Consider the following 26,738-nt stretch of genomic DNA (forward strand, 5'->3'; position numbering starts at 1 on the left):
GTCTCCTTTTATTCACTGCACCTCTTCTACAAAGTTGCACATTGTTTGCCGCATGGGTGCCATAGAATCTGTTCTGCCGCAATGTATCAATTATCCAGGTGTAAATAGCGTCTCATATGTGCGCAAAAATTATCAGTTTCATTAATTTGGCGCAAATTAGTCCAGCGGTCAACAAGGCACAACGGAAACGTGGCTGAAACATATTCACAAATGATTCATTTTTTCCCGTGTTGTTTTTGTCACCATCTTTAGGATTTCTGCTTCCTGTCAGTGAATGGGGACCAGTCCGACTGACACACAGAAAGAACGGTTTCCTCAGCAAAGAGCAGGAGAGCAGTGGAGGGGGGATTTAGGCCACTTTCCCCCGGAGTTGAAGGGGTTTTATCATCATCATAAAAGAGAGCAATTACAAGCTGATTATAAACACAAGCAACTTTGCAATTTACCTAATGAAAAATCTTCTCTGGAGAAATTTTTTATTCTACAGTTTACAGCATGTTGCCTAGGTTACCAGCAACCTCTGCCATCTATCAGTAATGGCCTGTCTACAAGACATGGGGCGCAGCACTTACAAGCCCTTTGCTGTGGAGCTTGTAAGCGCTGCACTGAAACAGGCCAGATCGATGGTTCCCAGTGCTGTTCTTATGCTGCAGAGGTAAAGCTGACTGTGCTAGTGGCATCAGAGTGGTGCAGTTTTGTCACCCGTCCAGTCAGTCATCAGGACCGCACCACCCCACAGCAATAAGGAAGAAAGGGGAAAACCACGCCATGCATGGTGCGAGGAGTGAGAGCATTCAGACCCAGGCTTGCCATGCACTTGTCACAATTGTATACATCGTAAACCATCCTCTGTGGCTCTAGCCTAATACATTGTAGTAAACGATCAGCACAGGAGAGAGATTTGTGCTGCTGCTTTGTCTAGCGCAGAGGACTGTATACATTGTAACAAACCCTCAGCTGTGAGCTGTATTAGTGTCAGGTTCCACTGTAGTCCTGGAGTTGTGTTCATGAACCAGGATGAGCAGAGCTGTAGATGTTATGTGCATTTGTTTGCTTCGCCGTCATTATCACTTAGTATTCACGCCCCATTGCACATCATTTCACAATCATTATATGGAGTTTTTGCTTGATCCTTTAAACCTCGTCTCTCAGGATCCACAAGAAATCCCAGCAAACGCAGCGCAGCTTTTATATGACCTTTATTCCATTACCAGGGGAAATGTTCTGCTAAGTAGCATCCAGAAGAATCCTGCTGATGGATCAGGTCGGGGTTTTTTGGAAATCTATACAGAAGTGATGGCTTCCGGCATTTAAAGGGGAAGAGTCTTCTTAGTGGGGTTTGTGAAAACGGGGTGATGTTGATCTAATCGCTCCTGACAATGGTGCTCTTTATATCTCACATTTGTCTGCACCGTGGAGAATGGACTTCAGGTTCTCATGGATTTCAATAGAAAGCAAAGTTGGGAACCAGCTGCAGATATCTTGGCACCTGGACACCTAACCCTCGGGGAAAGAGTGGCAATAGAATTTCTTGCAGTTTCCTCATTGACCTGACAGCGAGTTGTTCTGGCTGAGGGTCCAGATAATGGGCAAAAGGGCAATTACCACGGACTAAACACAATGTGGGGTCTTACACTGTGTGGTCCGGCCATGTGCAGCTTATTGGGGCAAATCATTCATGTCATCTTGGCTGCCTTTTGTTGTGATGTATAGCAGTATTATATGACACTGTTTAGCGGTATACAGTAGTGTCAGCACTGAATTACGGTGTCAGGTTTTAGTGTTGTGTGGACACTATGTGGTGGTATGCTGTATTATGTGGGAATGTCATGGTGTTATGTGGGCACTGTATGGTGATGGTATGCTGTGTTATTGTGTACTGTATGGTTGTGTTTTGCGTGTACTGTATGGTGACGGTATGTTGTGTTATTGTGTACTTTATGGTTGTGTTTTGTGTGTACTGTATGGTGACAGTATGTTGTTGTATTGTGTACTGTATGGCTATGTTTTGTGCGTACTGTATGGTGATGGTATATTGTGTTATTGTGTACTGTATGCCAGCGATATGTTGTGGTATTGTGTACTGTATGATGGCAGTGTGTTGTGTTTTGTGTGTACTGTATGGTTGTGTTTTGTATGTACTGTATGGTGACGGTATGTTGTGGTATTTTATACTGCATGGTGGTGGTATGTTGTGGTATTGTGTACTGTATGGTGGTGATACGTTGTGGTGTTGTATTTTGTATAGTGACGGTATGTTGTGGTATTGTGAACTGTATTATGATGGTATGTTGTGGTATTGTGTACTGTATGGTGGCGGTATGTTTTAGTTTTGTATGCTGTATGGTGGCATTGTGTTGTGGTATTGTGTACTGTATGGCGGCGTTGTATTGTGATTTGTGTGGACACTATATGGTGATATGCTGTATTATGTGGGAATGTAATAGTATTATGTGTGCACTGTATGGCATTTTATATAAGCACTGGTTGGTGGTATATTGTGCTGTGTACACTGTATGGAGGTGGTATGTGTTATAATGTGGGAATATCATGGTGTTATGTGGGCACTATATGGCAGTTTTATGTTGTTTTGTTATGTGGGCACTGAATGGTGGTGGTATATTGTAGCATGTTGGGACATCTTGGTATTATGTGAGCACTGGTGGTATGTGTGTACTATATGGTGGTGTTATGTTGTCGTATGTGTTTACTGTATGGTGGTGGTATGTTGTAGTGTTGCATACTGTATAGTGGTGATATAGGTGTAGTGTATGGTGTTGCTATGTTGTGGTGTTGAGTAGGTGTTGTATGGTGGCAGTAAGTTGAGTGTGATATGTGGACACTATAATTTGGAATTATGCAAGCACTGATGGATGGTATGTTGTCTTCTATGAGCATTGTATGGTGGGGCTATATCATGGTGACAATGGTGTAATCCATTTTGGACCTTTGGCTCCAGGGCTGCACGGCCATGGTGCCAGTGGTAATTCATTGCCTGTAAGATCATGGGACTGGGCATTCTTCTCACCTGATACTTTCTACAGATGGACGTCCTCCATGTTTAGATGTCTTAACACTGGACCAGTTGAGCCTATGTTGTAGGAACGGAACGGTTTGCTATGTAATGTAATGTACCCCATGGACTATGTGTTAGTTACCAGTCACCAATCCTTTGTTTGTCACCCTTTGTAGGAGAACCCATATCTTTGCAGCGATGAATGCGATGCCTCCACGCCTGACCTGGCCCATCCCCCCAGTCTCATGGTCGACAAGGACGAGGAAGGTCTAGCCACTTACTGGCAAAGTGTCACATGGAAACGATATCCGGAGCCGCTGGTTGCCAACATCACCATGTCTTGGAACAAAACCATAGAGTTAACCGATGACATTGTTGTGACCTTCGAATATGGACGTCCTACTGCCATGATGTTGGAGAAGTCTTTGGACTATGGAAGGACTTGGCACCCTTACCAATATTATGCTGATGACTGTATCGAAGCATTTGGCATGACACCCAAGAAGGTGGTGAACCTTATAGCCAGCAACGTTAGCCGTGTGCTGTGCACCGAGGAATACTCCCGCTGGGCCGGCTCCAAGAAGGAGAAAAATGTGGTCTTCGAGGTTCGAGAACGCTTCTCCATCTTTGCTGGTCCTGACTTAAGAAAGATGGAGAACCTGTTCACAAGGATGGAGAGCGCCAAGGGTCTGAAGGACTTCTTCACTTTCACCGACCTGCGGTTACGGCTCCTGAAGCCAGCGCTGGGTGGGACCTACGTGCAGCGAGACAACCTGAGAAAGTATTTCTATGCTATCTCCAACATAGAGGTGTCTGCGAGGTGAGTCTCTCAAGATGAGCGATACTTCGGTCACAGCCAGAGTGACAGAGAATTGTGAATGCAGCCCTGGATGTGACTGGAGTAGAAGGAGTATATGGAGTATGATGGGTTAACACCTTGTATCTCTTGCTTTCCCTTCCTTTAGAAAGGTCCAGCCAGGGGCTTAGGGAGGTTGTGATTGGCAGAGATGGTGCCCCAGGTCCTGGAGGCCTTCGCAAACTATTCTGGGTATCTATTAGCCTAGATTTTAGTACTTTCCCCCAAACTAAGCAGCTTTGTGTATGTGGCCATGAGCCTCCTCAGGTAGTGGGCTCTTGGTCACTGCCTGAATAAGCAGCCCACTCTTGGCTAGAAGCTGTGATACATAAGTCCCACTCTATGCCCTGTGCATATATAGTTAATATGCAGGGAACCTGCTGATCTCCCCCGGACCCCGTGTATCATCACAAGGCCGGCAAATGTCTAATTAAGTAATGAGAAGTGCAGAGCTAGTTGTATCTCCAGCATATGCACTGCAACAAGAATCCCATATGCTGTTCCCAAGACGAGCCCGGACCCCCCCAAGGAATTCCCAAAACAGACCTCGGCCATGGGTCGTGTCTATGACTGCAGCTGGACTCTGTGAACTCGCTGCTAATATTGCAGATTATGGATATTTTTAGCAAAAAGGTCCAATGTCGGCAAAGTGTAAGTTAAGCATCGGTGTATCAGGAAACGTGTCCTCATCACAGCTCTGCATTGAGGAGAGGAAACCAGGAGACACCAATCCCCGACTGTGCTAAGGGCTGATCTCATTGAGCATTCTCCTGATAATGGCACCAGACTGTGCCCATATTGCCAAGTTCACAAGTATAGCCGCACAGCTGAGTTTTAGGGTAAGCCCCTTCTGCAAGTGGTCCTTCTCTGGGATAGTGGGGACACCCATGTCCATTAGACTCTGGCTGGATCGGACACTATCTGACTAGGCTACAGACAGAAGATAAAAATTGCACAATGATTATCATAAATAATGGCACCCTACTTGCAGGCTTCCATGTATGCAGATGCGACAGAGGCTCAGTGATACCATTCTGCACACAGGTTCCCCAAATTCATAGGACTCTGGAAGAATCTTATATTAACTGACTAGTTTACTGATAGACCATTGTGTAATACTGATCTTCTATCATTAATAATGGTTCCATACAGCACATGAAAAACAATGAATTTTGCAGAAAACGTAAATAAACCCAAGGTGATTGCTCCTGGGCATTTTCCCCTTTTCTCTCCTTATTTTCCTCTTGGGCATTTGCCCCATTTATTTTTTCCTACAACCCATCCCTGTCACTTTAGACCTATGATGCATCTGAACATCTCCCTGTTCCGGGGGTGACACATGGTGGTCCGCACAGCCCCCAGGGCAGCAGTAACCAGTACGATAATACTAGGTAATTTGCTCAGCACTCTGTTCCAATTGTCAGCTCTTTGTCCAGGACTCGTCAATATCAGGAGACTAATGAAAGGCAGTAAAAATAGAGAAATGTCAGCACACGGCTAAATTGGAGTAAGGTTATTGTTAGCCCAGGATCGATAGCGGACAAATGCTTAACACAACGCTGAGATGACTAACACATTAGAAGCCCCCTGGGGGCGCTGGAGTGACATCATGAAATGCTGGGGGCACCCTTTAATGGCTAGGAGGGGTAGAGACATGCACAGTATCACTCCATCCCTCTCTGGTTACACTATAAGCAATGACTTCCTGGGGTCCATCATCATCCTGACCCTTACCCCTCATCCTCCTTCTGTCGGGGAAATCGTCCCCTGCCTCTACATTGGAAGATAATTGGAGTTCCCTGTCCCCGCACTCCCCTCGCTCTGCCTCCGACAGCCCTAATAGGGTCTAATTGGAGTTAATCAGGCATGGGTTGATATTTAGATCCAGTCACTTAAACAGAGCGCATTGTCACAAGCGAGTACAGCTCCAGCAAGAGCGCGGCGGAGGGGGAGACGCTGTCAGCAGAACTGTGATATTTATCCCAGTAGACGCATTTTTGGGGTCTCCTGGGCCCCATTACACAAGATAAATCATGGGCCCCAAACCTTTCATAGTATACTTATAATAGGGGCCTGCCTTTATCTCTAGGGCCACAATGCTACTGCTTGCTTTACCCCTTATACCTACGCCACTGTATCTGAGTAGCGCCTAGTGGTCTGCAAGTCATAAGGCACCCATGTAATAATTAAGATTGCACAGAAATCAGCTAAAATCAGGTCGGGATGCACAAAGATTTCCATCAAATGTGCTTCACACGTCAACTCCTCCTATTTGATAAATTATATAATTATTGCTGCTTGCATCTACTACTAGAGGGAGTACATACAGTTATACAGCCACCACTATAAGGAGCTCACTACAAACAGATATACAGCCACCACTAGGGGAAGCTCACTACATACAGATATAGCCACAACTAGGGGGAACTCAATACATACAGATATACAGCCATCACTAGAGGAAGTTCACTACATACAGATTTACACAGTCACCACTAGAGGGAGCTCACTACATACAGATATACAGCCACCACTAGAGGAAGTTCACTACATACAGATATACAGCCACCACTAGAGGGAGCTCTCTACATACAGATATACAGCCACAACTAGGGGGAGCTCACTACACACAGATATACAGCCATCACTAGAGGGAGCTCACTATATACAGATATACAGCCACCACTAGAGGAAGCTCACTATATACAGATATACAGCCATCACTAGAGGGAGCTCACTATATACAGATATACAGCCACCACTAGAGGAAGCTCACTACACACTGATATACAGCCACCACTAGAAGGAGCTCACTACATACAGATATACAGCCATCACTAGAGGGAGCTCACTATATACAGATATACAGCCACCACTAGAAGGAGCTCACTACATACAGATATACAGCCATCAGTAGAGGGAGCTCACTATATACAGATATACAGCCACCACTAGAAGGAGCTCACTACATACAGATATACAGCCACCACTAGGGGAAGTTCACTACATACAGATATACAGCCACCACTAGAGGGACCTCACTACATACAGATATACAGCCACCACTAGGGGGAGCTCACTACATACAGATATACAGCCACAACTAGGGGGAACTCAATACATACAGATTTACAGCCACCACTAGAAGGAGATCACTGCATACAGATTTATACAGCCACCACTAGGGAGAGATCAATACATCCAGATTTATATAGTCATCACTAGGGGGAGATCAATACATATGGATTTATACAGCCACCACTAGGAGGTGCTCAGTACATACAGATTTCTACAGCCACCATTAGAGGGAGCTCACTAAATACAACTTTATACAATCAACACTAGGTGGAGATCACTGCATACAGTTTTATACAGTCACCACTAGGGGGAGATCACTACATAAGGATTTATACAGTCACCACTAGGAGGAGCTCACTACATACAGATTTATACAGTCACCACTAGAGGAAGCTCACTACATACAGATTTATACAGTCACTGCTAGGGGGTGATCACTACATAAAGATTTATATAGTCACCACTAGAGGAAGCTCACTACATAGAGATTTATATAGTCACCACTAGTGGGAGCTCACTACATACAGATTTATACAGACACCACTAGAGGTAGCTCACTACACACAGATTTATACAGTCACCACTAGAGGAAGCTCACTACATACAGATTTATACAATCACTGCTAGGGGGTGATCACTACATACAGATTTATATAGTCACCACTAGAGGAAGCTCACTACATAGAGATTTATATAGTCACCACTAGTGGGAGCTCACTACATACAGATTTATACAGACACCGCTAGAGGAAGCTCACTACATGCCGATTTATACAGTCACCGCTAGGGGGTGATCACTAAATACAGATTTATATAGTCACCACTAGAGGGAGCTCACTACATAAAGATTTATACAGTCACGACTAGAGGGAGCTCACTACATAAGGATTTATACAGTCATCGCTAGGGGGAGATCCAGTACATACGGATTTGGGGAGATCACTACATACAGATTTATACAGTTACTACTAAAGGGAGATCACTACATACAGATTTATATGGTCATCACTAGGAGAAGCTCACTGCATACAGATTTATACAGTCACCACTATAACCAAACTTGCATCCGGTCAATGCCAAATTTTACTCAACATTTGCACAAACAAGGACCTCATGGAAACAGAGATGATAACCACAAGATCACACATGTTCACAATTGGGTTTTAAACTTAAGAAAGTAATTTATGATTTATCTATTTCACACCCTTTGTCTTAAAAGCAGAGGATCCATGAGATAATGCCCTTTGAAGGCTCATTTTCATGCACATGGTGGAGTCATCCTTGCACATCCAGTCCATGATTGTGGAGAGTGATGGAAGCTCCTGAGGCATTTCTGTGTATCGAATGGTGAACATGGCCTGTGCTCGCTCATGTGTGCCCGCACCAGGCAGGGTGTGTGTACATATGTGCCCGTCTTACAGTAACCTCACTGATTAAAGTGGCAGGTGCCGGATGCAGCCGGCCGTGGACATTAAATAATTCACATCCTCATTGTTTCCTTAAGCAAGTGGACAGGACAGAAATGCAGATTGTGCTGTGTTGAATCAGGGCTTTCTCTATAAACTGCTGAGTAATGTTTACCTGACACCTCGTACCAAGAAAGAGGAAAATGACTGATGGATTGAGGAATTCTCCTGTATTAGCCTGTGCAGTGACATAAGTGAGCAGGTCACTACCCACATAGTAACCATACTCTGCTCTGCTAAAATACTCTGTGCTGCTGGGACCCTATTCTTTCCTTTATGTAATCTACCGAAAGATCAGCACACACCTCTCCTGAAACACTCTGTGCTGTTGGGTGACCCTGCTTCTTCATCTATGTCACTGTATGTGACTAGTCCTCACCATTACATCCTTATATCAGATCACTACCCCTATCATCCTCTTACCCTGGTGAGTTCTTCTCCAGCAGTGATGACCTCTCAATGTCACGTTAGTCGGTGCATTTAACCAATTCACAATCCGTCCTTCAAGTAAAGCTTATAAAATTTACATCTAAGCTGTGGGGCCTCTCATTGCAGATCAAACACTGAAAAAATTACTAATTCCTGCGCCGTCTCCCCAACTCCTCGTTAATATATAATCTGGATGATATATCAAAGGATCTTTAGTGGAGATGAGCTGCTCTGTGCACACAGGACTGGAGACAGAGCACCTTGTCAGAGTCACCACTCCTGGGGCCTCCACCAAAGTGATGCCATGTGCCACAGCCTGCTGCTGGGAGTTGTATCCACCATGGCAAGGGGACACAAATATATGTGTGTGAGGGTGTTACATTATGAGGATTGCATGCATTGCCTATTGCACTCCAGCAGTGGCGTAACTAGAGTATGTGATGGGCCCGATGCAAGATTTGGACCGGGGCACCCCGCATCCTGAATAAATTATATATACGCACACACGGTATATACAGTATATGTATGTACTCCATCCTGGTGTATATGTCCCCATCATGGTATATATGTCACCTATCCTGGTATATATGTCCCCCATCCTGGTATATATGTGCCTCATCCTGCTATATATATCCCCCATCCTGCTATATATGTTTCCCATCCTGGTATATTTTCCTTCTTTAGGATATGTTTCCACGGTCAGGAAACGCTGCGGCTTGGACTCTGCGTCCAGATGTTACAGCATAGTGGAGGGGATTTTATGAAATCCCATCTCCACTATGCGTTCAAAGATGCAGGTGGCTTCCCTGCGTAACCGTATATGCGGCGCATCTTTATAGACCACAGCATGTCTATTTATCTTACGGAGACGCTCCGTCTCCACAAGATAAATATCATCGTCTATGTATAGGATGCGGTGATTCCACATGGTACAATGAACACATGCGGTATCACCGCGCGTACAAACGGGGGCGGCGCTATGGGGGGAGCTGCGTCCAAAGCACTGCGGTTTCCTGAATGTGGAGACATACACTTAATGTATAGAAAATAAATAAATGATTATACTCACCAAGGGCACCATAGCAGAAGTATAATGCACTCCCTATAGTCATCCCTATAGCATAGTGCAAAGTCCATAGTCATCCATGTACTAGTGTGGCCACTGATTTAAAAATAAATATTCACCTTCCCTTCACTCCTCTGCTGTGCGTGTCCTCTCCTGAAGCCAGCAGCTAATCTCAGTGTGCAACAGGAGCGTTTGACATCACTGCCATGCGTTCCTGGTCAGACGCACGCCTACGTCAACTGCTGCCATCTGATTAGCCGGCAGTGAATATTGTGTTGCACGGACCAATGGGTCTGTGCGGGGCAATACACTTCAGCTGGACTTGCAAGGACGCACATCCAGTTGAAGTTTCTGTTGGCGTCGGCGGGCCCCTGACCCTGCAATTGCAGTCATTATGCCACTGCACCTCAGCACAGCGCCCTGCATGCAGACATCCATAATGAGATTCTGTTTGCAGTCACCACTAGGGGGAGCTCCCTGTATACAGAGATACATGATAAGATCCTGTCTGTAGCCACCACTAGGTGGAGCTCCCTGTATACAAAGATATATGATAAGATCCTGTCTTCAGTCACCACTAGGGGGAGCTCCCTGTATACAGAGATACATGAAAAGATTCTGTCTGCAAGGGGGGAGCTCCCTGTACACAGAGATACATGATAAGATCCTGTCTGCAGCCACCACTACGGGGAGCTCCCTGTATACAGAGGTACATGATAAGATTCTGTCTGCAGGCACCACTAGGGGGAGCTCCCTGTATACAGAGATACATTATAAGATCCTGTCTGCAGCCACCACTAGGGGGAGCTCCCTGTATACAGAGATATGTGATAAGATTCTGTCTGCAGTCACCACTAGGGGGAGCTCCCTGTATATAGAGATACATGATAAGATCCTGTCTGCAGCAACCACTAGAGGGAGCTTTCTGTATACAGAGATACATGATAAGATTCTGTCTGCAGCCACCACTAGGGGGGCTCCCTGTATACAGAGATACATGATAAGGTTCTGTCTGCAGCCACCACTATGGAGAGCTCCCTGTATACAGAGATACATGATAAGATTCTGTCTGCAGCCACCACTAGGGGAAGCTCCCTGTATACAGAGATACATGATAAGATTCTGCCTGAAGCCACCACTAGGGGGAGCTCCCTGTATACAGAGGTACATGATAAGATTCTGTCGGTAGCCACCACTAGGGGGAGCTCCTTGTATACAGATATACATGATAAAAGTCTCTCTGCAGCCACCACTAGGGGGAGCTCCCTGTACACAGAGATACATGATAAGATTCTGTCTGCAGCCACCACTAGGGGGAGCTCCCTGTATACAGAGATACATAATAAGATTCTGCCTGAAACCACCACTAGGGGAGATCCCTTTACACAGAGATATGTTATAAAGTTCTGTCTGTCTGCAGCCACCACTAGGGGGTGCTCACTGTATACAGATACATAAGATTATGTCTGCAGCCACCACTAGGGGGAGCTCCCTGAAGACAGGAAATGTATAAGTCTGTGATTGTCCTATGAAATTTTGGGCACAAAGATACAGTAATCTTAAAGGACACTGGGGAGAGATGGAAGATTTTGTGTGTTGTGGTTGGTGCCATTGTTAGTTTTCTGCCTGGAGCATTTATTCGCCATCTGTTACCTGACCAGATGATTTTGCAGCGTCTTGCCACCTATGAATATTCACGACTGTTCCCTGTTCACAGGTGTAAATGTAACTTACATGCCAATGCATGTAACTTCCGAGAAGGGGCATTGCAGTGTGAATGTGAGCATAACACCACCGGGCAGGACTGCGGCAGGTGCAAGAAAAGCTTCCGCAACCGATCGTGGCGAGCAGGGTCCTACACACCTCTGCCTCATGGGTCTCCAAACTCATGTAAGTAACAGAGTCAGCGTTATCTTTCATGACTGTTGTGCAGGATTAGAGAAACATGGCTTCTCTAGTCCAGAAAAGGCGCCACCTTGTCCACAGGCTGTGTGTGGAATTGCATCTCGTCACTCCTTACTTTAGGAGAGCTGCATTACAAGTCACAATCTTATAGAGAAACGTAAGGATGCCTGCCTGTTTTTCTAATATAGGACCACCCCTTTCAAAATGCACCGCAGAATTGCTGATATCGTGGTCACTTCAGCCAAAAAAACAAAAGTGGAATAAAAAGAGCTCAGAAAGTCATGTGGACCCCAAAGGGTATCAGCGCCGAAAAGAAAAGCCAGTTATTGTGATAGATGAGTCCGGGCCCCGCTCTGCTGTCCTGGCACGCTTGGTGCGACCCCCACAAGGCTGCCGCAAGAACCAGGGCACCAGACCTCCTCCTTTTTTGTATCTTTATTTGTGCAGAATAATCACAACGTTTCGCCACGCAGGGCCTTTATCAAGGCATGGAAGGCTAGGAGGAATAGTCGAAAGTGAAGAGGGACCCCTGGGACTTTACATTCCATGGGTCTCCCGGATCTGGGAGACCGCCATTGACCCCAAGCAAGTGGTATAGGGCTGCAGCAGCTGGACTCCTCCTGTGGGAGCCCCCAATATATGTGACTTGGCCATGGTGTCCTCTGCAGACGGCGGATTCTGTGGACGCTCCTGGTCGGTTATGGGGGTCTTCTAAGCAGACAGCCCCCGATTCCGCTTCCCCCTTTATAAACCTCTGCATTTTATATTGCTCACAGTCCTGAGCGTGGCACGGAGACTTAGGTGTCATCGCAAAGGAGAATTTCAGAAAACAAGCTTGTCAGCCGTCCGCATCCCTGCAAAGGACCTGACAACCACCGGCCGCGGCAGCCGCCGAGTCTTGTTCTTCTCCGGATTCCTTTTAGCTGACCCCACACTAGCGAGTGTGATCCGCGAGTTTCTTGCATTAGGGTGTGTGCACACGCTGCGGATTCTGCTGTGGATCCGCAGCGGTTTTGGCCCTGCGGGTCCGCAGCAGTTTCTGCTGCGGTGTACAGTACCATTATATCCTATGGGAAATTAAATCCGCAGTGCACACTATGCGGTATTTTCCGCGCGGATTTGCTGCGGTTTCAAAATTGCAGCATGTCAATTCTTTGTGCGGATTCCGCAGCGGTTTACCACCTGCTCCATGACAGGTGGCAAACCGCAGGGGAAAATCGCAGGCTAAACCGCACAAAAACAGGTCTTTTGACCTGCGAATTTACCAGCGTTTTTTCTCAAATCCGCGCGGAAAATTCCGCAGAGCAATCCGCAGCGTGTGCATTAGGGTGACCGCAAAAAATCGATGTCGGAATTTTGTCCGTCTGGACCCCACAAAACGATTCCCCTTTCCAGATATTGAGATAGCCAAAATTTGAGCTCGATCAAACGACGTTAATCTGTGCCGCTCGTCGCTCAAAGTTTGAAAAAATCCAAATTGAGGTATTTTAAGATTTAGGTATTTTGCATAGTCTGTTAGACTATAAAGAATGTGACAACAACATTGCAGAAATAGCCCTGACCAAATTTTCGAACCATTTGTGGTATTTGAATGCAGAGTTGGTGGGATTATCGTTTTTTGATCCCACCATTACAGACAATGAAAAGTTGGTAATGGCTAATAAATTGCTCAGTAGCACAGATGAACCATCAGAGCACGCTAACCTACATGAGTTGATAATTTTACATAGTTATCTAATCTATTCTAGAGCTTTTGTTAAAGTAGTTTTTGAAACGTCAGAATATAATGCTCGGCATTTGCTTACAACTTGCAGGACATATTGCGTTTGTTCTTCATCTTTTGTCAGAAGGTCGTTAAAGTCGGTTACTTCCTACCTCTTTTAATTTTTCTTTCCTAACTTTTGGATTTACAACCCTAGCGTGCTCTGATGGTTCATCTGTGCTACTGAGCAATTTATTAGCCATTAACAACTTTTCATTGTCTGTAATGGTGGGATCAAAAAACGATAATCCCACCAACTCTGCATTCAAATACCACAAATGGTTGGAAAATTTGGTCAGGGCTATTTCTGCAATGTTGTTGTCACATTCTTTATAGTCTAACAGACTATGCAAAATACCTAAATCTTAAAATACCTCAATTTGGATTTTTTCAAACTTTGAGCGACGAGCGGCACGGGTTAACGTCGTTTGATCGAGCTCAAATTTTGGCTCTCTCAATATCTGGAAAGGGGAATCGTTTTGTGGGGTCCAGACGAACAAGATTCTGACATTTTTTTCCCCCCCATATGAGATCCGGTCACCCTAGTGTGCATACACCCTCACACTAGCAAGTGTGACCCCGGCCTTTGGAAGTTTTCCTCCGTCCTCCGCTTTGCCCTTTCTCTGGGCGAGATTTAAACCCCTGACAGGCCGGAATGCTGGCATACGTCACACGGGCGTAGATATAAAACGATAGGCGGGCAGATGGTCAGATCCCTACACAAGGGTTTGTGTTTCCATTCCTCTGCTTGCTGTCACAGAATGGGAATCATTTTCTCTACATCCAACTTGATCCGATTGTCTGGCCTGCACTATTCTGTCTGCAGTGATACATGGTAGCAGTCTGGCGGATTTTTGGGATCCATGGCTGTTGAAGGGCTGTATTAGATCAGTAGTGAAGAAGAGAGTTCACATTCACTGGCAGCAAGCAAAGTTACTGAAAGTGGTGAAGGACTGAAACACAAAGCACCCGCAGGTAGGAACCATTAATCTGCAGATTACAAGTGCAGCAAGGGGAAGCCGCCACTAATCGCAGCTCGCACGGAGGGAATGAGGCTGCGGGGTCATGTGCCTAAGGATGGTACTGTAATGGGGAGGGGAGTGTTTGACCCTTATACTAGATCTTGGAGTGAGGAGTCAGGGTTGTGTCTCTGTTGGGTCCATCCTCTGGCTCCTCCCATGTCAGTAGATCACCAGGTGACAACCTCGGCTCTGGGTGCAGAAGTTGTCACGTCCTTACATGATACATTGGAGCGGATCTTCTAATGTTGGACCTATTTATTGTGCCTTATTCAACAAGGGGTGTGGCTTAGATGGAAAGGGGCTGGGTTTAAAATGTCGCATCATGCGCTAACATTTTTATGGACAAGAAAGTGGTGCCAATCAATTTGGCATCTAAAGTTTGACAAGAGTGTCTACAGGTCAAATTTTCCCCCCCATGGGACAGATTCAGACTGGGCGGGGCCTTGGTGCCGGGGCGGAGCCTGACAATGCCAACCTCCCTAGTCTGTCTTGCTCTGCCTCCTCAGCACCTAACCCCCATGAGACAGGTTCAGACTGGGCAGGGCCTTAGTGCAGGGGCAGAGCCTGACACCTCCAACCTCCCTGGTCTTTCTTGCTCCACCCCCTCAGCTCCTAATCTCCATGAGACAGGTTCAGACTGGGCTGGGCCTTAGTGCAGGGGTGGAGCCTGACACCACCAACCTCCCTGGTCTGCCTTGCTCCACGTCCTCAGCGCCTAACCCCCATGAGACAGGTTCAGACTGGGCAGTGCCTTAATGCAGGGGCAGAGCATGATACCTTCAACCTCCCTGGTCTTTCTTGCTCCACCCCCTCAGCGCCTAACCTCCATGAGACAGGTTCAAACTGGGCTGGGCCTTAGTGCAGGGGTGCAGCCTGACACCACCAACCTCCCTGGTCTGTCTTGCTCCACCTCCTCAGTGCCTAAACCCCATGAGACAGGTTCAGACTGGGCGGGGCCTTAATGCAGGGGCAGAGCCTGACACCTCCAACCTCCCTGGCCTTTCTTGCTCCACCCCCTCAGCGCCTAACCCCCATGAGACAGGTTGAGACTGTGCAGGACCTTAGTGCATGGGCGGAGCCTGACACCGCCAACCTCCCTGGTCTGTCTTGCTCGCCCCCTCAGTGCCTAACTCCCATGAGACAGGTTGAGACTGTGCAGGGCCTTAGTGCAGGGGTGGAGCCTGACACCCCCATCCTCCCTGGTCTACCTTGCTCCACCCCCTCAGCGCCTAACCCCCATGAGACAGGTTGAAACTGTGCGGGCCTTAGTGCAGGGGCAGAGCCTGACACCGCCAACCTCCCTGGTCTATCTTGCTCCACCCCCTCAGTGCCTAACCTCCATGAGGCAGGTTCAGACTGGGCGGGGCCTTAGTGCAGGGGCAGAGCCTGACACCTCCAACCTCCCTGATCTATCTTGCTCCACCTCCTCAGCCCCTAACCTCCATGAGACAAATTCAGACTGGGCTGGGCCTTAGTACAGGGGTGGAGCCTGACACCACCAACCTCCCTGGTCTGTCTTGCTCCACCTCCTCAGTGCCTAAACCCCATGAGGCAGGTTCAGACTGGGCGGGGCCTTAATGCAGGGGCAGAGCCTGACACCTCCAACCTCCCTGGCCTTTCTTGCTCCACCCCCTCAGCGCCTAACCCCCATGAGACAGGTTGAGACTGTGCAGGACCTTAGTGCAAGGGTGGAGCCGGACACCGCCAGCCTCCCTGGTCTGTCTTGCTCGCCCCCTCAGTGCCTAACCCCCATGAGACAGGTTGAAACTGTGCGGGCCTTAGTGCAGGGACGGAGCCTGACACCGCCAACCTCCCTGGTCTATCTTGCTCCACCCCCTCAGTGCCTAACCTCCATGAGGCAGGTTCAGACTGGGCGGGGCCTTAGTGCAGGAGCAGAGCCTGACACCTCCAACCTCCCTGATCTATCTTGCTCCACCCCCTCAGCGCCTAACCTCCATGAGACAAATTCAGACTGGGCTGGGCCTTAGTGCAGGGGTGGAGCCTGACACCGCCAACCTCCCTGGTCTGTCTTGCTCTGCCCCTTCATCACCTGCGCCAGGTGTGATACATTGTAGAATGGCGGGCTATTTTCTAATATGCTTTGCTTCAATTCTTTACCATTTTCAAGAACTCTGCATGCTGTCAGTGAATGGACACTTTCCAATTAACCATTGCTCTGTTCCAGCGTTGCATCGATGTGGGGAGGTTGGCCTTGTTGAGTTCAGTCTGCAGCCTCCTGAATAATCACGTGTTTTTCCTTCTAGGTGCAGCGTCGGGGTCCTTGGGCAGTGAGTAGACCCCTTGTATTCCTCCATCTTGTCCCTTCCATATGCGCCCCCATCTCATCTCTCTTTCCCTCATCCTGGTAGCACGTTGCCTGGTTTCAGTGACCTGTTACGTTGTGGTGTGTGCCCAGGACGAGGATGTGTGTGTGTGCGGCCCCCCATACAGGTCTCTACATAACACTGATGTGTCCATACAATTGCTCACTGTTATCAGCCACCAGTACTCTCCTGGTGTACACAAAGGTTGATCCTACAGGAGGGGGCGCAGTTGTTGTACATTTACCCCCTCTCTGTTTTTTATGATTTTTTTTACATTTGCAGCACAATGTGTCTGAACTGTTACGTATCCGCAGCGCCACCTTATGACGGGATGAAATAACTGCAAGTGCCTAGACAGGTCCAGGGTCCACTTAGCCGACATGTCCTCACTAACGCCCGTCTTCCATCCATTTTGCTGTGCAGTTGAAAACAATTTATTGTTCTCTGTTATCTGCTGTTTCATATTGGGGAGACTACGGTATTTAAAATTAAAAGACTGTCGGGTATGATATTCGGATGAACGCTGTGACCACCAGTGTTCCAACAATTGTGGGGGTCACTGTGCACAGACCTGATTAATAACATGTCAGATGTGTACAGGTGCACCGTCCCTTTAAGTGTCCAGCGGGTTTGTCTCCTTTTTTACTTAAATGACTTTAAAAGGGTTAATCTGCATTTTAGCTTCATCCTATCTACTCTAGTCACACCCAGAGTTGCAGTCACAAGGAAACCCACCGGCTTGATTCATTATTGCATTTGCGCCTGTTTTTTTTTCTAGTTTTCCCTGTTTTAAGGCTGTTTTTATTGTTGTTTTGCGCCAAATTTTCCTTAATTTGCGCCTATTTTCTACATGCTGCTCTGTGGTTTTTGTAACCCAGATGTCTGTTGCGGATTCATTATTGGCGACTTTTTAACATTAATAGATATTGCGAGTTTTTGCTCTAAAAACAGGAAAATCCGAGGAAAAAAAATTGATGCAAATGCGATAATAAACCAAGCGCCCCATCCTCCACAATGCAGCACTGCATAGCGAGCATCGGGACAATGTTCTGGGAGGGAGCAGCAGCGACACAGGTCACTGGGGAACAAGCAGAATGTTGATTTCAGCTCTGGATGTGATTGGAGTGTGAGTCCAGACTTTACAAATGTCCAGATCCTGAGCTGTGCAGCTGCCACCAGATATTGAGAGCACATGGTGAATAGACATGTCTTGTCTTTGTGTCTCACTAGTGTCAGACACTGCAAGGCCTGAGGTCACCACAGCCAGACAAGTCCGCACATCCGACCCCAAAACTTCCTACATGACCCTTGTTTCCATCACTATGGCAGGTTTGTGACTTACAGTAAAGCGAGTGCCACACCCCCTCCCTCTGCATAGCGCCTCTCCGCTCACTTAGAGATGGCTCCAACTCTTTTCTGCTATATTCCTGGGTGACCGAGACTAAGGCTCCTTGCTCCTTCCTTTACCCTTTACAGAGGATGAGCCACATTATAGATCTAAACTGTCATTACAAGTCATAAATAAAAAAAAAACTGGAAACCATCAACAAGTAGGTTAGCTTACAGCTATATTTGTATTTCCATAGTCCATATTATGAATTCCATAGTATGAATTCACAGCAAAGCTCAGCTCAAAAATCCACTGTGCTCAGTGATAAATTAACACTTGTGATTCTGAAATCTCCTGCTGCCTGAAAACTGTCAGCAAGCTGCTGCTGCTGATGATGATATACAAGTATTAGGGCTTTATTGCTTCCCTGCAGTAATACTTCTCGTGATGATCATCTGAGTAGACCGATTTTGATCTCTCCAACTTCTAACTGTAAACTGTCAGCAAGCTGCTGATGACGGATATCACAGGTCTTTCTGACCGTCCCATTTTCTGCGCTGTGACTCACTGACACTTGTTTTTAGTTGCGATCAAGCTTTGCGTTTTTTCTCAGTATTTTCCGGTAGTTTTGGAAAATCGTAGCAAAAGAAGCCAAGACGGCTGCAGTGAGGTCACGGCCAATTAAAGGATTTGGATGTCCGTGTGTTAATAAGCTGAGCTCCAGGATTTACTAAGGAACACAAGCCATAAATAGAAACCCATGGCCTACTTACTGATGGTTTTCATGGTCACTGCTGAATGGTGAAATGGGGCTTCAATGTAATATGTCATCACTACGACCCTATCACTGGATATAATAAGCGGCCTACCCGGTGTGCGATGGCACCTTCTCTGCGCCTTCATTTAAACATTGCCTGTTAGGGATTTGTCCACTAAGCGATTTTCCAACAGAATCCGTAACATTTCTCCACTTTCAGTACTTATCTAAGAGGCTTTCCCTTTTATTAAAAATCTATAAATTTGCAACGGGTGGTAGCGCCGCTGTTCTATTACACGTCCTGTCTGTGCACAAGTAAATTACAGAGCAATTCATCAGCGGGTGAAGGAACTGGCAGCGGCACAAATCCTCAGCTCATTTTCCGTGGCAGAAAGCAGTCAGTGCTTAAAGATTGTGTAATTCAATGAGATTGGCTTCCCCTTCTCTCTGCTGAAGGTTACGCAGCCGGTGCGAGAATTTAAAGGGGAAATCCATCGACCATCCAGACGTTTCCGCCCTGTTGGGAAGTTGTGCAGCACTTGTGTCTGCCAATCCTGACAGTTATTTGTATAAAATCTGCACAAGCTGCATCCAATTTCTAAGAATGTCACGAAAACGGCATTTTCCATGATCGTGACGTACAGATGACACATTGATACATACTGATTGCTGCATTCACTTGCAGATGATGGGAGTAGTAGTATGCTGTATGTAGCTCTTAGAAGCCAAAGTAGACGCTTCTCCTTTAAGTAGTTTGGACTGACCTTTTTTTAAAAAAAATTTTTTTGCAATCTATGATGATTTCAGGGGATCTGGTCATTCAGACGTCAGATGTCGCTCGTACTGAGGAAACAGAGGAGAAAGCAGGTATCGTCCAGTAGACAAGATGTAGAGTAGAATCCCGACCTCCTCCGTAAAGGGAATTGTTAGATGAGCGATTGTGAATCCAAAATGAGAAATTCCTCTGCTCTCCGATGGACTTTACGTTTCAGTTTCTTTCCATTTTTTAAAAAATGTCTATGTGCTGTTAGTGAATTAGAACATTAATTATGCAGAATAACCTTTTTGACTCGTCAGCGGCCCAGGTTGTTATAATGGATGGCTATGTTCACACATTGCATTATTGCTGTTTTTTGTGCAGGCAAAACTTAAACAGCAGGTTTTGCTGCGTTTTTTGTTATCTCTTGCGCATGCTGATAAAGTTTATTGCCCCCCCCCCCACAAAAAAAAACCATGCTGAAACTTCCTTAAGATTTTTGCACCAAAAATGCAGCAAAACCTGATGCTCACTTCTTTTTTTGCAGTGTTTTTGCACTTACTCAATGCTTTCTCTAGATGAAAAATACTGAAAGAAGTGACAGGCTGCAGTTTTCAGAAACGCAGAAGTTTTCCAATTCAGTCAGGAAAAAAGAACCAATGCGTGTGCATGAGATTCCTGAAATCTCATAGCTTTTGCTGGTATTGTCAAACACAGCTGAAAATTGCATAATTTAAAGAAAGCAGAAAATCGCAACATGTGAACATACTATCAGTTTAGGCATGGGCAGATTTCTGCTGTTGTGTTTAGTTTAGAAGTTTCCCTACATGTATACATTGTAACAAACCATGAGCTGTGCAGACAGGACTTGGTCAGGGTGGGTCAATTTTCTGTTCACCTACAGTAAGCAAAGATATTGAGCAGTCTATTAAAGCTGAAGTTATTTCAAGACCCCTGTGGACTTATAGCAATATGTACACCCCTGTTAGAACGTCCAATGCCTGCTGAAACTCAGAAACACCCTGCACCTTACTGATGGTTTCCCTGCGTGCGGTGCATCTGTGGAAGGTCAGCAGCAGCAGTGTTTTTCACATAGAGGTCGCCATTACACTAGTTCAAGTCAGTGTCTGACCAGCATCTGGATCTGCTACACTTGTGCAGTAATCACGTGTCTGATCAGCATCTGGAACTGCCACACCTGTGCAATAATCATGTGTCTGATCAGCATCTGAATATGCCACACCTGTGCAGTAATCACATGTCTGATCAGCACCTGTATATATGCCACACCTGTGCAATAATCACGTGTCTGATCAGCATCTGGGTCTGCCACACCTGTGCAGTAATCAAGTGTCTGATAAGCATCTGGATTTGCCACACCTGTGCAATAATCATGTGTCTGATCAGCATCTGAATATGCCACACCTGTGCAGTAATCACGTGTCTGATCAGCATCTGGATCTGCCAGACTTGTGCAATAATCATGTGTCTGATCAGCATCTGGATACGTCAAACCTGTGCAGTAATGATGTGTCTGATCAGCATCTGGATATGCCACACAGGTGCTTTAATCATATGACTGATCAGTATCTGGATCTGCCACACCTGTGCAATAATCATGTGTCTGATCAGAATCGGGATATGCCACACAGGTGCCATAATCACGTGTCTGATCAGCATCTGAATCTGCCACACCTGTGCAATAATAATGTGTCTGATCAGCATCTGAATCTGCCACACCTGTGCAATAATCACATGTCTGATCAGCATCTGTATATATGCCACACCTGTGCAATAATCACGTGTCTGATCAGCATCTTGATCTGCCACACCTGTGCAGTAATCAAGTGTCTGATCAGCATCTGGATCTGCCACACCTGTGCAAAAATCATGTGTCTGATCAGCATCTGGATCTGCCACACCTGTGCAATAATCATGTGTCTGATCAGCATCTGAATATGCCACACCTGTGCAGTAATCACATGTCTGATCAGCATCTGTATATATGCCACACCTGTGCAATAATCACGTGTCTGATCAGCATCTGGGTCTGCCACACCTGTGCAGTAATCAAGTGTCTGATCAGCATCTGTATATATGCCACACCTGTGCAATAATCACATGTCTGATCAGCATCTGGATCTGCCACACCTGTGCAATAATTACATGTCTGATCAGCATCTGGATCTGCCACACCTGTGCAATAATTACATGTCTGATCAGCATCTGGTCTGCCACACCTGTGCAATAATCATGTGTCTGATCAGCATCTGGATCTGCTACACTTGTGCAGTAATCACATGTCTGATCAGCATCTGGAACTGCCACACCTGTGCAATAATCATGTGTCTGATCAGCATCTGGGTCTGCCACACCTGTGCAATAATCAAGTGTCTGATAAGCATCTGGATTTGCCACACCTGTGCAATAATCACATGTCTGATCAGCATCTGGGTCTGCCACACCTGTGCAATAATCATGTGTCTGATCAGCATCTGAATATGCCACACCTGTGCAGTAATCACGTGTCTGATCAGCATCTGGATCTGCCAGACTTGTGCAATAATCATGTGTCTGATCAGCATCTGGATACGCCAAACCTGTGCAGTAATGATGTGTCTGATCAGCATCTGGATATGCCACACAGGTGCCTTAATCATATGACTGATCAGTATCTGGATCTGCCACACCTGTGCAATAATCATGTGTCTGATCAGCATCGGGATATGCCACACAGGTGCCATAATCATGTGTCTGATCAGCATCTCGATACGCCACACCTGTGCAGTAATGATGTGTCTGATTAGTATCTGGATCTGTCACACGTACCGGCGCCTGGGAATCAGCGGTACCGTTCGCGCTGTTCCCTGGCGCTGAGTGCTGAAGACAGCTCACATCAATGACCCCTGCAAATTCTTTGATCAGCACTAGCAGGGGAGAATGTGAGAGTTGTATTAAACTGATAACAGTGACAGCAGGTGGCGATGACTGATGGAAGTATTCATCAGCAGCCGCCTGTGCTATAAAATAAAATTAAAAAATTGAAGTCAGGTTTTCCTGTATTTTCGATGACCAGTATTTTCGATAACCAGCCAGGCAGAACTAACAGTTGTGGGGTGCAACCCTCAGCTGTCAGCTTTAGCAAGGCTGGTTATCAAGAATAGAGGGTCCCCATGCCATATTTGTTAATTATTTAAATAATTTAAAAAAATGGTGTGAGGTCCCCCCATTTTTGACAGCCAGCCAAGCTAAAGCTGACAGCTGAGGGTACTGTGCTGAATACTCCCATCAGCCGCCGCCTGCTCTAGCTGTTATCAGTTGAATACAACTTTCACCACGCTCCCCTGCTAGCTCTCATCACAACATGAGTAGGGGACAATGATGTGAACTGTCTTCACTACCCAGCGTTGGGAAATAGCGTGAACAGTACAGCTGATTCCCAGGCGCCGGTATGTGTCACACTGAGGACACATGGATTTCATTCGTGTGTCATCAGTGTGCATGGCATTTTTTGGCCCATGCTGCTGTTAAAAAAACGGACATGTCAGTGTGTTTTGCCCACTTGAATGGGTCTACGTCTATAAGTGTCTCCGATATGTGTGAAACCTGTCACCACACGTAGCTGAGATGCTAATATGTGAAAGAGCCCTTACACAGATTTCCACAAATTTGTTAACAATATTTGAGAGAATATTTGAGTACATAGAAAAAAAAGTCTTAGATCTTTGAGTTCAGGTCATGAAAAATAGGAGCAAAAACAAAAGTGTTGCTTTTATATTTTTGTTCAGTATAGAAGGTAGGTTGTGGCCCCCGCTGTATTGGCTTAGGATGATCTGCTGCTATTAGCTCCATTGCCTTAGATTGGGCACAGCTTGTAGAAGTGACCTGGACTGTCAAAGAAGAGGGACTCTCTTGTGCCTAAAATATTAGAACTGTCCTGAAGAGTTTTGTACACATTACAAAACCCCATAGCCTTTCATGTTAGAAATAAGGGGGATTCACATTTTTTTGAATTCTGGTAATTTTGGCCCCTGAATTGCCAGAGATGCACCAAACAGCTGCTGAGCATCCAGTGGTGACTGTTTGCCCAGTCCAAATTACCCAATTGCCCATAGTCACCACTAGGAGGAGCTCACGACATAAAGAGGTTTATGTTTGCCTGTGTTTTCACAACCAGTTTTATGAATCTGTATGTAGTGAGGTCCAACTAGTGGTTACTGTATAAATCTATATGTAGTGAGTGCCTTCTGGTGGTGACTGTATACATCTGTATGTAGGGATATCCCACTAGTGGTTACTCTATAAATCTATGTGTAGTAAGCTTCCTCTAGCGGTGAATGAATAAATCTGCCTGTAGTGATCTTCCCCTAGTGGTGGCTGTATAAATCCGTATGTAGTGATCTGCCCCTAGTTGTTACTGTATAAATCCATATGTAGTGATTTCCCCCTAGTGGTTACTGTATAAATCCGTATGCAGTGAGCTTCCACTAGTGGTGACTATATAAATCCGTATGCAGTGAGCTCCCACTAGTGGTGACTGTATAAATCTGTATGTAGTGAGCTTCCACTAGTGGTTATTGTATAAATCTGTATGTAGTAAGCTCCCCTTAGTGATGACTGTATAAATCTGTATGCAGTGAGCTCCCCCTAGTGGTCACTTTACAAATCTGTATGTAGTGCGCTCCCTCTAGTGGTGTCTGTATAAATCTGTATGCAGTGAGCTCCCACTAGTGGTGACGTATAAATATGTATGCAGTGAGCTCCCACTAGTGGTGACGTATAAATATGTATGTAGTGAGTTTCTGCTGATTGTGACTGTATAAATCTGTATGTAGAGAGCTTCCTCTAGGGTGACTGTGTAAATCTGTATGTAGTGAGCTCCCCCTAGTGGTGACTGTATAAATCTCTATGCAGTGAGCAGGTACAGTATTTGGAGATCTAATAAAGGAATTAATCATTTGGGGTTCTAATATTTGCGGTGAATCTTTTTTGTCTGCATTAGTCTACATCCAACTACAGAAGAGGGTGCCACTTATATAATGTACCTCCTTCTTTAATTCTGCCATCCGCCGCCCTTATTTTGCACTACTGCTCTCTACAAGTGCTAGGAGACAATGCCGCTACTTGTTCTTGACACCTATAGGTCTCATCTTGTAATCTGTTTGTTTGAAGCACCCTGGATTTCACCAGCTCCTCCATTACTAGAACCTAAGCTTCAGCGTCAGGAAATTCCAGAGAGAATACGAGGTACGTCCATGGTTAATACACACTCCTCACCCCCCTAAATGACCCCTCTGTCAGCACAGACCATTGGATACATTGTATCACTTGGAATACATGTGCCAACTAGTTGTTACCCAGAAGACTGGTGCTGCCATGACATCGCCGGGCAAGAAAATAGTTATATAAAATGCTCCAGCCTTGAAGTTTATATTTAGTTTGGAGTAAATCCTGGAGCGAATATAAGCAGTAATGTCGCGGCAGACAGGAGGCTCCACAAAGGCGGCATGGGCTGTTAAGCATTAAAGCCAAGCTCAAGTCTAAGGCTGCGTTCACACGTCGCGGTTTTTTCGCGGCGGTTTTTAACGTGCGATTTTGCCGTGAAGATGAAAAAAAAAACAGCATCCCATGCAATCCCATGGGATTCCGCAATGCTGTGCTAATGCTGCGGATTTTTCCGTGGTGGAATCGCATTGCGGAAAAATACGCAGCATGCTCATTATTTTGTGGAATCGCGGCGATTCCGCCCACATAAGAATGCATTGTTCTGCTTATTTTCTGCATGTGGCAGTGCCCACGATGCGAAGAGTAAGCAGAACATTTGCGGATGGTACCCACGGTCCGGAGGAGAGGAGACTGTCCTCCGGGCTCTGGCTACCATATCCCTGTAAAAAATAGAATAAAAAATCGGGTTATATTCATCTTCCGATGTCCCGCGCAGCGTCCCCAGGCTTCAGCGATACATGCGGCAGGTCCCGTTCCCAGTAATGCATTGCGATAATGACCTTTGCTGACGTCGCTGCCTCGCGATGCTGTAGCGGTCTCGCGAGGCCGCGACGTAATCAAAGGTCATTGCCGCAATGCATCACTGGGAACGGGACCTGCCGGAGCATCGCGGAGGCCTGGGAACGCTGCGCGGGACGTCGGAAGGTGAATATAACCCGATTTTTTTTATTTTTTTTAACAGTAGATCTTTTTACTACTGATGCCGCATAGGCAGCCTCTAGAGTAAAAAGTTGCTCACACTTGTCAAACACTATGTTTGATGAGTGTGACCAACCTGTCAATCACTTCTCCAAGCGATGCTACAGATCGCTTGGAAAACGCTAGCATTCTGCAAGCTAATTACCCTTGCAAATCGCTAGTTTTTCCGCAGGAAAATCGTGGGAATTTAAAATGCAATTTTCCCGCAGAATGGAATTCCGGAATTCTCGCGGTAACTTCCGCAGGAGTTCCACTACGTGTGAACCCAGCTTAAGTATTAGGAAACTGCATGCATAGCAACTCCCTAATTAACTTTTCTGAATGGGTTTGCACCTACAGTGGGGAAAAAAAGTATTTAGTCAGTCAGCAATAGTGCAAGTTCCACCACTTAAAAAGATGAGAGGCGTCTATAATTTACATCATAGGTAGACCTCAACTATGGGAGACAAACTGAGAAAAAAAAATCCAGAAAATCACATTGTCTGGTTTTTTTTTCATTTTATTTGCATATTATGGTGGAAAATAAGTATTTGGTCAGAAACAAAATTTCATCTCAATACTTTGTGATATATCCTTTGTTGGCAATGACAGAGGTCAAACGTTTTCTGTAAGTCTTCACAAGGTTGCCACACACTGTTGTTGGTATGTTGGCCCATTCCTCCATGCAGATCTCCTCTAGAGCAGTGATGTTTTTGGCTTTTCGCTTGGCAACACGGACTTTCAACTCCCTCCAAAGGTTTTCTATAGGGTTGAGATCTGGAGACTG

At 46.0% G+C, this 26,738-nt stretch overlaps 1 protein-coding gene across 5 annotated transcripts in view; it reads left to right on the top strand.

The window, feature by feature from the left end:
• NTNG2 (netrin G2) overlaps window positions 1-26,738 on the top strand; it is a 119,767-nt gene that overhangs the window by 57,958 nt on the left and 35,071 nt on the right. For all 5 annotated transcript variants that reach the window (XM_073555969.1, XM_073555965.1, XM_073555966.1 and 2 more), the window contains 3 exons: window positions 3,193-3,836; window positions 11,629-11,801; window positions 16,865-16,888. In XM_073555969.1, coding sequence (XP_073412070.1) covers window positions 3,193-3,836; window positions 11,629-11,801; window positions 16,865-16,888 — 841 coding nt within the window. The remainder of the gene's footprint in view (window positions 1-3,192; window positions 3,837-11,628; window positions 11,802-16,864; window positions 16,889-26,738) is intronic.

Source organism: Dendrobates tinctorius, unplaced genomic scaffold, assembly GCF_039654945.1.
Source record: "Dendrobates tinctorius isolate UK_male_01 unplaced genomic scaffold, ASM3965494v1 ptg000231l, whole genome shotgun sequence".
NCBI lineage: Eukaryota > Metazoa > Chordata > Amphibia > Anura > Dendrobatidae > Dendrobates > Dendrobates tinctorius.